Here is a 12,831-nt window from a genome sequence, read left to right on the forward strand (position 1 = left end):
TTCATTTTCAGGCCCATGATGCAAGAGCTTTTATTCTTCACGTTATGCCATGTTGTGAACTACACTTGACTTATGGCAAATAATGAAGAGGGAAGGACATAGTGTGTGTTTTAGGCTTCTGTGGACAGATAAGCACATACTTGTAGTTTAATTTCATGACCTCACCCATATAACTAAAGCTATTTTTACTCGGGCCTGTGATTACCAGAACATTACCATATAAAACATTCTTAAAATATATTTACTGACTTTCAAAAAAAAGGCAGGCAAAAGATGAACAGATACTGTATCAACTTCTAAAAACCCCAAACATGTTAACTGAAACTTGATAGTTTTCATTGTCAATAAAATCAAACAAAAAATTGGAAAAATAGGTTAAACATTCTAGTAATTATTTTTTGTCAGAGAACCGTAAATACGTCAGTAATTTTTAAAAAATTCCTTCACATAAACAGCCTGCCTAGCAGTTAAATGCATAATAGAATTTTTTCAACTTCAGAATAACAACATGTGTGTTTTAGTTACTGCTGTAACATATTAATGAATATAAGCTGGGAAAAGCAGAAAGAACTTTCCTAGTTTAATGCATTTGATTCTGTGCATTTAGTTTTTCCTGACTATATTATGGCAATAGCCACTGAATGTGGAATTTGGCCACTCCTCAAGGGTGATCTTTCTTCCAGTTAGAAAAATGGTCCAATTGTTTATAAACAAAAGAGCTCTCCCCCCTTACCTTTTTATAATTCCCCTCCATATCCAATGAGGATTCTTGACTGATGATGTCATCCATTCCATCACTGTCCAAATTCATCCTTTAACTCTTTAGAATTTCACTTAAGAAATAACCTCCCATGAATTCTGATAGGCTGATATGCCAATTGCCCAGTTCCCTGGTTACTGCTCATGCTGACATGGAGAGCTGGCTAAGAGGCTGTGCCCAGCCGTGTGTGTTCTTGCCCTGCTCTGCCCCAGAGACACCGCCCCGCCCAGCTCCCCGGCCTTTCCTTGCTCTGGCACCGGGCAGCTGCTGTTCTCTGAGGCTCACTCTGCCCCTGACACTTGGCTTGCTGACTCCGGCCTTCCAACCATCTGCTGTCACCTTCCCCTGAATGATCCCGCCCCAATTCCTCTCCACAGCACCTTTCCTGTTCCCAAGAAAGGAAAAGAGAGGCACTCAGCTTCAGCCCCGCTGATTCAACTCCCCTGTTCAGGGCCGAGTGTGGACTGGAGCTCTGTGAGGAAACTAGCAATCTGAACCAGGGATAGATTGTGTGGGATAAAAATAGATGTGAAAACTTCCAGCCCAGCCGACTTCACTACTGAGTTAAAAGCTGGGTATCCCATGACAAAATGAAAACAGTATAATTTAAAGGCTGACCTGTAACACAGATGTTTGCTTTTTTCCCCCTAAACTGATCATTTCTTAAAATCACGTGTAAAAGTCTCATCTGGTAGGATCTCCAGGACGAGACTGAAACTCACTTCCAACACAGAGGAGGCCCTTTCTGCCCAGGAGCAGCGCTTTGTTCTATTAATATAGGCAACAGAAAAAGATCCATCAACTTTTCTTTAAAATTCAACCAGTGGCGGGCTTTTTCACAAAGCAAACGTTCTTTTCTGCTGCTCTCTTTACACTTTTCCCATGGCTTCTGGTTTTGTTTACAGGCTTTACTAAAGAGAGGGAAAAGGCCCACAGCTGGAGGATGTTTTGGTGCAAGACGCAGACAAGCAGAAGTGCACACACAAACACACGCTCATCAGGATCAGCTTACTACTGTCATAAACTGCAAATTATGCCCACTATTTATTTCCAAAAAATAAAGCTACTGTTTGCAGGAGAAATAGGTCAGAAAAGAATTCAAAGGGCAAGCCTTCATTTAGCAACACCATCTTACACTGTGACAAGCTTAGATAGAAAGCAGCAAGTATATCAGTCAATAAATTTTCCAATATAGATTCTTGTGCAACCACAACACTGTTAAGAACAGAGTTCTAAAAGCAAAAAGGCCATTCAAGATAACCTTTTGGCATCTGAACCTCTGCTGACATGCTCACCTTCAGTGTCTACTTAATTCTCTCCACATTTTTTAAAATTCAATTTGTAGAAGACTTGTGGCATAAATGTGTCTCAAGGTAGTTTATAATAGCCCTACTTCTATAAAGGAAATACTTCCCTCTGTAGCCCCGAGCCAAAGTGAAATCTTCCCTTTACTCCATTCTCATTGCCCCACTTCAGTTCCGAAAAGAATTAATTGCATGTTTGTCAGATGTTACAGTAACAAGTTGTCTCTCATGAACCACATCTGCATTTGGGCAGGGTTTTCTCTGGAAAAGATCTCCCTTGTCTTACTCTCCTCCAAACCCCAGGACCCTCACTTCAGATGGGGGTCCCGCTGTCTGCATGCAGGCAGCCCAGAATGCTTCCCGGGGCTGGGGCAATGCTGGCCACAGACTGCTGCTCCCAGTGCCCAGTGCAGGTACTCAAAATACAGCAGAATTCACTAAGGCTAAGACTTTGGGGTTAAAGTATGCTCTTGTTTGAAGGACCCTGTATATGTTAAATCCTGCCAAAGGAGGTTAGTTAAAATGAAGGAAGCAGGCATTTTCTTACCTGGCATATATTAACATAACAATAGCTACCCTTTATTGAGGGAGGCATTGCTATGTGCCAGGCACTTTATATGCGCCTCCTACATATGTCTTTAATCCTCTCAATAATCTTTTGGAGTAGATATTACTATCAGTTGTGTTTTACAGCAAGATGAAAGAGCTCAGTGAGGTTAAGGAAGATGAACATGGGCTCTCTGCCTCTGCGGCTCACACTCTAAATGGGTGTGCCAGACCATCCCACACTGGTCGCCTCTGTAAGAAATAATTGTGCCCAATAAAATAATCAAGTATAGCTTTTATTTATTTATTTATTTATTGAGACAGGGTCTTGCTCTGTTGCCCAGGCTGGAGTGCAGTGGCATGATCATGGCTCATTGCCACGTTGACCTCCCAGGGTCAAGTGATACTCCCATCAGCTTTCTGAGTAGCTGGGACTATAGGTGTGCACCACTATGCATGGATAATTTTTAATTTTTTTTGTAGGGACAGGATCTCACTATGTTGCCCAGGCTGGTCTTGAGCTCCTGGGCTCAGGTGATCCTCCTATCTCGGCCTCCCAAAGTATTGAGATTACAGGTATGAAGCACCACGCCCATCCAAGTGTAGCTTTTAAAGATGAGAGTTCAACACAGACAAATCTAGCAGAGCTCCAGATATATGGTTTGGATCTGTGTCCTCACCAAAATCTCATGTTCAATTGTAATCACCAATGTTGGAGGTAGGGCCTGGTGGGAGGCGATTGGATCATGGGGGTGGTTTCTAATGGTTTAGCACCATCCCCCTAATGCTGCTCTGGTGATAAGAGTTCTCATGAGATCTGGTTGTTTAAAAGTGTGTAGCACCTCTCCCCTCCTTCCCTTCCTCCTGCTCTGGCCATGTGAAGATGTACCTGCTTCCCCTTCACCTTCTGCTGTGATTGTAAGTTTCCTGAGGCCTCCCCCACCATGCTTCCTGTACTGCCAGCAGAACCATGAGCCAATTAAACCTCTTTTATTTATAAATTACCCAGTCTCAGGTATTTCCTTTTTTTTTTTTTTTTTGAGATAGAATCTCCAGCCTGGAGTGCAGTGGCACAATCTTGGCTCACTGCAACATCTGCCTCCCAGGTTCAAGCGATTCTCCCACTTCGCCTCTCAAGTAGCTGAGATTACAGGCGCCCACCACCACACCCAGCTAATTTTTGTATTTTTAGTAGAAACGGGGCTTCACCATGTTGACTAGGCTGGTCTCGAACTCCTGACTTCAGGTGATCTACCCGCCTCGGCCTCCCAAAATGCTGCGATTACAGGCGTGAGTCACCACGCCTGGCCAGGTATTTCTTTATAGCAGTGTAAGAATGGACTAATACAGTTCCCTGTATAACAATATCAAGAGCTGAATCAACATTTTCCAAATCATACAACTGGAACACCCAGCACGTATTGTCGCATATCTCTTCCTGATGAAGCCTCAAGAAATGAAACGGAAGCTACTTCACTGATGTCAGGACCTAGTACGCTATACGATGAATTTTCCTTTCCAGTTTACCTGGTGTCTTTTAGCGCCACCGTTGCTTCTTTCTAACAGCCACTGTGGTTTCAAGCTCTTTTCTAAGGGGACAGGGATTTGTGTTTATTCATCTTGTTTACCCCATAGCATGTAGAACACTGCCTTGCACACGATAAGCGCACAATGAAGAGCTGTTGACTAAGTATGTGAACAGAGGAAATATGACCGCGCTGCTTAAAATGTTTCCTCTAAATGCTGTCCACAGTAGGAAACATTAATAGTGCTTTTCAACTGAAATCTTCTGTGGAACTCACATATGTTCAAAAGGAAAAAAGGGTCTGCTTTGATTGAATGAGGAGGGCTACCACGCCCCACCTGGATGCTCTATTCTCCTATTATCCCAGCCCCAGCACAGCCTCTCAGGAAAGCTCTGTGGAAAGGAAGCCCTAGGACCCTGCAGACCCCACTCACTCTGCAGACCAGAGTTTGAAAAGCTCTAAAGACCGTAAAAATGGCTTTCACAGTAGTAGCAAAGCAGTATTCTGCTCCTGGCTCCATGACTGTACTGATTTCCAGACCTCAGTCCACTCCACTTGGGGTTCAGCTGCTACGTGAATTCATTCTTATCTGGGTTAATATCCTAGTCCACTTAGCAACCTACAATCGATAGCTAACATGGATGAAATTATAAAAATTTAGAGGCTGCAAGACTCAGTAAGATACATAAAATGATATGCCTAATTACTAATATCTTTTTACTTTAATTTTAACAGAGTGGGCTTAAATATATAATTAAAATGAGAAAAACTGAACTCTCATGATTATGTATATATACATACAAATTAATATATTTGTACTAGTAATATAGTAATGATATACATACATATGTATATACACATACATTGATAATATATTATCTTTTGGAGAAAGGCACCTCAAAATTCAAGATGGAAATTTCCCAACGAGGCCGGGCGCGGTGGCTCAAGCCTGTAATCCCAGCACTTTGGGAGGCCGAGACGGGCGGATCACGAGGTCAGGAGATCGAGACCATCCTGGCTAACACGGTGAAACCCCATCTCTACTAAAAATACAAAAAAACTAGCCGGGTGAGGTGGCAGGCGCCTGTAGTCCCAGCTACTCGGGAGGCTGAGGCAGGAGAATGGCATAAACCTGGTAGACAGAGCTTGCAGTGAGCTGAGATCCGGCCACTGTACTCCAGCCTGGGTGACAGAGCGAGACTCCGTCTCAAAAAAAAAAAAAAGAAATTTCCCAACGAAACAACAGCAACAAGGAATAGTACTGAGAATACTAAAAGACCATTCCACTCCTCTATCTGCTAGCTCCTTTTTTGTCATAAATGATTCTCTAACAAGCACTATACAGAGACAAGTGATAGAACATCTGCTCCTGAAACATGAATGCAAGAGGTTGAGCGCAGTTCTCAGTGGTGGTGACATCACTGTGCACCCTCCCTAAAGAAGCTCAGCACATCGATAGGCTCACAGTCCAAACCCTTTCCAGATCGAGCTGTGCCACCATTTTCAGGATAGCTTATGCCAGCTTAAAATATCTGAGAGTTTCCTATTATGTGTGGCATCACTGATCTGTGAAACTTTCTAGAGTTTTGCTACTCAAAGTGTGTTCTCTAACCAGATTATCAACAGCACTGGGAGCTTTCTAGAAATGTAAGCCCTCCAGTCCCACTCCAGAACCACTGAATCAGAAATTGCATTTAAAAAAAAAAGAGATCCCTAGGATTTTTGAATACACCTTAAAGTGTAGAAGGGTTGCTCTAGAACTTGCAAAAAAAAAAAAATCATTATAAGCCATTATCCCTCTATTTCAAGCCACATTTCCAGGCAGGGTGGCAAGACCTTGACACATGCTTGGGATCAACACTGTAATTAATTTCACTTCCATGTGGTCCAGATGAATACAGGCAAGGAAAACACAAAACCAAACACCACCTTGGCAGAGACTTGAGCTGAATGTAATGCCTGATGGTTTGACAGTAGCTTGCAAATGGGAAGACAGCCACTCCTATCTTTCTATGGGGATGGTCTCTAGTACCTCTTCTGCTGCTACCCTCTCTAGAATGAACTGTCCAGGCATAAGATGGGCCCAGTTACTAGTGCTCTCCCTCAGAAAACCTACGCACAGTCACTTAGAATCCCTGAGGTTGAAAAAGCCTCTTCCCACTCCTGCTCTGAATTTCAAGGACTAGCATGAAGAGCTTCGGTTTCCTGTTGAGCCATGATCTGAATTGCAAGTCACATTGCTCACGTGAGTTAATGCTTTTAAATGATCATTATCAGCCACTGGTGGAAATTATTGACTCTGAGAACACTGACCACATTACTGGGAGATCACTTATGCACTGTCAAAAGATTTTCCTATTCATACATGGAAACTTGATTTCATCCTGATTAACCCTTCATCTCCCACTGCCTTCTCCTCGGCCTTAACATCCATATTCCATGTACTAGATTTATAACTTCTTTTCAAATAATTTTTTTCTTCTGTGCAAAGTTCATCTAAATTTGGTTTGCTTTTCAATTAAAGTATTCTGACAGCTAGAAAAGCCATGAAAATATGCAGGCCATTTAAAGGACTTTGCTGTATAGATTTTTAAAAAATTTAAATAATGGTATTAAAAGTATGGGGTGGGGATGTGGCAGTGTTGGGAGTAGACAGAGTGTCACACGTTTTCCCACATCTAAAAGATCATGGGCCATAGTTGTAAATCTTCCTGTTCAATTAAAACTGAGCACGAGAAACTCAACTACGGTCACTCTGATGACCATCGTACAGCTTCCAAGTGGAACCAATTATAATGTCCTCATTATGTTTATCTGTGTGTTCTTTCCCCATTAATGGCTTTCCTACACTGATTGTCACTTAGGCCTCTCTGATGGTTGTTTTCTTCTGAATTCAAGCAGTTTTGTCAAATTACTTTCTATTTCAGGAAGCTTGGTAGTTTCTGATGCTCCTATATAATAGTGCACAGGGGAATACTAAGTCCAATATTTCAAACTTTCCCTTGGTATAGAGAATATAAATAAATAATGGGATATGACTCCAATGGGATATGGCTCTATTAATGTTGGGCTTCTGTATGTAAAATTGCGATTAGTTACCCAATATTTTATATATTTGTGTGTATGTATGTGCATGAACAGGGAGTCTCTACTTTCAAGCAAACATCAATGCAATGTGATATTTTCCACAGAGATGCCCCATTTCCTTCCCATCCCCCATCACCACCATCCTTTCCAAGAATAAATACTAGACCTTTGGATTAAAATATGTTTCACATATGTACTTCTTAAAATCACTCGAAGTCTGAATCATGAAGTTTGAGGCCCACGTGCTACTTTAAATAGAAATGATGTGCTTGTACTAAATTTCTATTTCAGATCAGGCCCACAGTGAAGCCCTGCTAATATTTTTCTTCCATGTGGGGCTCTTATCATTGTGCTCCTTTTGTGGTAAAGCATATAAATTAGATTTCCAGTCATCTAAGCAAAAAAAAAATGCATATAAATTTATCGCCAAAATTATTTTATTGATTTCAAAGGTTACTACCTCTTTGGAAAAATACAACTATATCTCAACAAGGCAAAACAATGAAGACCAAGTACTCTTCAGCACTGTTAACTATAGAAAAAAAATTCCCCATAAAAAAACTATAGACTAAAACAGAAAATTGTCTTATTGAACTTATACTTAAAAGCCTCCATCACATAGAGCACTAAAATGCTTTGAAATTCCCTTTTCCATTCTAATATCTTTTTCCCTGCTGTGGATGAAACCAGGCTTAAATTGGGTGGAATCTTGAACTCAAATTTGATACCTTGTTTTCTCAGTCACAGGAAGAAGGGATTGAGAGACTAGTCCTCACTTGTCCTGGTGTCGATAGGGATAGAATATATTTGCTCTCCTTTGTTAACCATTAAATGACGCACTAGAATCTGGGCATAAAAGGCTGTTTACTACTTTCTCCAACAAGAATTTTGAGAATATCTTGATGTACTACTTAAACTGATATACTCCCTAGTTTTATCATTTAAGAGCAACATAGGGTGTCTTTTACTTTACGTGCTGGGTATGATACCTCAATTGGGCTGAAACATTTGGCCACAGAAAACTTTGGTATTCCATGCGGTAGTAAAATTATCCCTTTATAAGGCAGAGGGATGTATTAAAACTTTGCAAAACTCATTATAGTAAGAAAGGCAGCTTGGAAATGAGTATTTGCAAAGCACTTGGGGATAGACCATGAGGTTCATCTTGGGAAAATTCTCTGGATGAATAAGTAGGCATAGAGGTATTTTCTTAATGCATTGTCTCTGGGAAGGCTGGAATGTCTATGCATCCCAGTGATTCATTTATTTTGTGCCTTGCACTGCATCCCCCATTCTGGCACAAGAAATGTTTAAAGTGCTGGCAACTGGCCAAGAGGCTGAGAAGCCAGGTACATGGACTTCTGAGGTCAGCTTCACCAACTCCTTGTTACAATATATGGATCTGAGCTTATCTCTGGGGTTACGATGGGAAACCTTGATCCTAGGGACTCAGAACAGCAACAATTGCATAAAGTGCCATTCAATCCAACAAACATTTATTGAACGCATACTCTGTGTACAAGGCAGAGACTTGTGAAAATTTAAAGAAGGTCGCTTGTCTTCAAGAAGCCTGTTGTCAGCCAGGCGTGGTGGCTCACGCCTGTGATGTCAGGACTTTGGGAGGCCGAGGTGGGCAGATCACCTGAGGTCAGGAGTTTGAGACCAGCCTGGCCAACATGGTGAAAACTGGTTTCTACTAAAAATACAAAAAATTAGCTGGGCGTGGAGTCTTTATGGGCAAGACTCCGTAAAAAAAAAAAAAAAAAAAAAAAAAAAGGCGCTTGTCATCTAATGGAGGAGACAGACCTATATGTAAATAGTTGTAAATGGGTTCTAATACAAGTAAAAACAAAATGTACTGAGAAGGAGAAATTTGGACTGAGAAATAAGTGGGAAAAGTTTCCTGAAGGAGGTGGCATTTGAGCCTTGAAAGCTGCATTAGCCTGCAGTGGGTGGGAGCAGGTGGTGTGTGGGTAGGTGACATCTCAGCCTGAGGCATTGCAGCTAAGAACTGATGGCAGTGTGAAGGCAGGAGTAAAGGGTCTGGAGCAAGAAGCGTTTCTGCCCAGGGTTCAGAAACAAATGTCGGGCCTTGAAGGCCATGCAGAGGAGTCTGAAATGTATCCTAAGGAACACAGGGAGGCATTAAAGATTTCTGACCGTGCTTCTCATGACCTGGCATGCGTTTGAAGAAGGGACTCTTTATGCTCCCAAGGGAGGAAAAAGATGAGTGTTATTCACACACTATTTTACTTTTTCTTCTTCAAGTCTCCATTCCCACAGTAGCTAAGAATGTCAGAGTGTGATCTATATCTGGGGCGGTCATAAGGGAATTTAAGCAATGGCAAGAAAGGTATGAAAGCACGTCATTGTTTTTATATACACACTTATCCCAAAACCCCACTCCAGGAAAGACGGAAAAAATATTTAAGAGCTTTTAAGCAAAACGGACCCTTCGACCTAAACTTGTGCATTCAAGTTTACAATATTTCTAAGCTGTCTATCAAAAACCATTTAGAAAAATTTGGCCTCTTGAAGGCTGCCAGGCCTGAAGTTGTGGGCGAATTTCTTTCCTGAAGAGATTGGCTTCCTCCCAAGACTGGAAAATGGAGGTCAATAGCTCTATCTTTTAACAGGGCTATGACCAAAAATGACAACACATGCCTCAGTAACCTCTTTGCTAAAATAAATCCTGTGAGGAAGAAAAGTATATGAAGATGACGACAATGTGAGCACCTTTAAAAACGAAACAAAACCACCATGAAAAATTCTGTAGGAGAATTCCTTCTGTTTATTCCTCCTTGGTTTAAGTTGTTCAAAGAACAGTGCATACAAACCCTTGCTCAAACAGGGGTGTTCGGGCTCTTGGCAGCAGCGAAGCTCTCTTTTTCAAAACAGCCATCCATTTAGAAAAGCAATGTATAAGAATCCATTGTATTTCTACATATTAGCAAGATACAACTGGGAAATGAAGTGAGACACGGTTTCCCTGGGCCGCTGAACAATCCTCACTGAACCCCTGATGTGCTCAGAAGAAATGACACAAGAAGAAGGGAGCTCTTAATTCATGATAACTGACTTGTTTATGCAGAAAGGCAGCCTCTGGCAGAGAACCTGGCAACAATCACGCCAGGAAGTTAACTGGGAAAGTCTCCATTTCACAGATGAGAAAACTAACAAGAAATAAGGGGAGAGATAATCAGCCCACACACAATGAAAACAGTGCAGGTTAATGGTGGAAGAGGGGAAGGCGTAGGACTGAAAGTCATAAAATAAGAAACAACAGTGCCATAGAATGTTGACAATGCCTTTTTTCTTTTTTTTTGTTTTTGAGACGGAGTCTTGCTCTGTCACCCAGGTTGGAGTGCAGTGGCGCGATCTCGACTGCAAACTCCGCCTTCCCGGCTCACGCCATTCTCAGCCTACCGAGTAGCTGGGACTACAGGCGCCCGCCACCACGCCCGGCTGATTTTTTGTATTTTTTAAACAGAGACGGGGTTTCATTGTGTTAAGCAGGATGGTTTCTCCTGACCTCGTGATCCGCCCGCCTCGGCTTCCCAAAGTGCTGGGATTACAGGCGTGAGCCACCGCGCCCGGCCTTACAATGCCTTTTTTGTTAGTCAATTTTACAAATAGTAGACATATCCATCCGTATTACTTGAGGACCTATTCTAAGCACTGGGAAAGCAGATAGAACAAAGATAAAATCCCTGCCCTCATGATGTGAGTGAGGGAGCTAGAAAATAGACAAATAATTAAGTAAAATATGTACTATGATAAATGGTGATAAATGATAAGTAAAAAAATAGAGAAGCATGATAGAAATATTGGGATAGGACAGGCGCGGTGGCTCATGCCTGTAATCCCAGCACTTTGGGAGGCCAAAGTGGGGGGATCACGTGAGGTCAGGAGTTTGAGACCAGCCTGGCCAACATGGTGAAACCCCGTCTCTACTAAAAATACAAAAATTAGCTGGGTGTGGTGGCGGGCGCCTGTAATCCCAGCTACTTGGGAGGCTGAGGTAGGAGAACTGCTTGAACCCAGCAGAGGGAGGGTGCAGTAAACCAAGATCGCACTGCTGCACTCCAGCCTGGGCAACAGAGCGAGACTCCGTCTCAAAAAATAAAGACAGACAGAAAGAAAGAAAGAAAGAAAGAAAGAAAGAAAGAAAGAAAGAAAAAAGAAATATTGGGATAGAACTGGAGAGCTGGAAGTTTACAGATTATATCCAGATAAGGCTTCACCTAGAAGTGACATCTGAGCAAACACTCGCAGAAAGTGAGAGAGTAATGGATGGGGGTAGAGGTGACAATATAAGGTAAATATGTATAAGATGTAAAATATAAGATGCCTGGTTGAATGTGAATTTCAGATAAACAGTGAACAATATTTTAGTGTATGTCCCAAACGCTGTAGGTTATTTGCTAAATCTGGCAACCCTACACAGTGAGGCGGGGAGGGGGGTGGGTAGGGGAGGTAGGGGTGCGTGCCAGGCAGAAGGAATAGCAGGTGCAGGGCCAGCCCAGCATGGTGGGAAGGTAATGGAGGAAATCAGGAATATAGGAGAGGAGTCCAAGAGGAAGCAGAGATGAGCTGATATAAAGCCCTGTGAGGACTTGGATTTTTACTCTGAGCAGGATGATAAACTAAAATTTTTGAGATATGGGACATGATCTGTCTTCAGTTTTAAAAGCTCATTTTGGAAACTGTGTTGAAAATAGACTATGGAGTGTGGGCAAGGGCAGGGGTAGGTAAAGCACATAGAAGGCTATTATTGCTGTAATTATGATGACAATAACAACCACAACAACAATGATGTACATCTATACAAAAGCACCAAAATGTACATGCAATTTTCAGGGGAATGGTCCCTGAAGCCCCCATTCATGAACTATCCATTAAGAAATCTTGGTGTATATCATTTATGGGAGAAAAGGAATCAATATTTCAAATAAATTCTATCAACTGACTAAAAATGCTAACCTAAGAAATTTGCTTTGAACCACTGCAATATCATCCTCAAAAAATAAGTAAGTCCTTGTAAAATGGTGGGGAAGTTTCCGAAAGCCATTCAACTGCAGATATCATCAGTGACTACAAACATCAAGCTAAGGACTTAGAGAAAGCACCTTTTCTGAATCCAATTGCATGTGGTGCCAGCTGGGTTCTAAAATGAAGGTTTCTAAGTGGGATTAAGATTTGGCTTCAAGGTTAATGTTTCTGTTTTGTTGAGCTATGTATAAAGATAGAGCGCTTCAAAAGAACACACACATGTAGGTAGTTCTACTATAAAATCCCATGCAGATGCAGAATCTATTGACCATTATTACCCAACCAATACACTTAATTTTATTGTGGAAAAGCAATAAATACTTCAAAACTATTAAACACATAATGACACTGTTATATATTGCAGCTCATGTAAAATAAAATCAATTTATCTTCCTTTGGAAGAAGCAGAATGCTAACATAACCCCTTTTCTCCAGATGAAATTGCTGATATTTGACCAATTTTCAAGCTACGAACACAATGCTTTTATGTTAAACCTAATGAAAGGACATAGAGAATAATCTTATAGTAGCTTGCCCTTCAAAAATAAAGTAAATA

At 41.5% G+C, this 12,831-nt stretch overlaps 1 protein-coding gene across 7 annotated transcripts in view; it reads right to left on the bottom strand.

Annotated features, from left to right (window-relative positions):
- LOC101021093 (schwannomin-interacting protein 1) overlaps nucleotides 1-12,831 on the bottom strand; it is an 803,298-nt gene that overhangs the window by 42,860 nt on the left and 747,607 nt on the right. Inside the window, exon 1 of one of the 7 annotated variants that reach the window (XM_009201448.2) lies at nucleotides 734-1,248. The exons of the other annotated variants lie outside the window; for them this stretch is intronic. Coding sequence (XP_009199712.1) covers nucleotides 734-811 — 78 coding nt within the window. The 5' untranslated portion in view covers nucleotides 812-1,248. Of the gene's footprint in view, nucleotides 1-733; nucleotides 1,249-12,831 lie in introns of those variants that run through there. 7 annotated transcript variants of the gene reach the window in all.

The sequence above is a fragment of the Papio anubis genome, chromosome 2 (assembly GCF_008728515.1).
Source record: "Papio anubis isolate 15944 chromosome 2, Panubis1.0, whole genome shotgun sequence".
NCBI classification, from domain to species: Eukaryota; Metazoa; Chordata; class Mammalia; order Primates; family Cercopithecidae; genus Papio; species Papio anubis.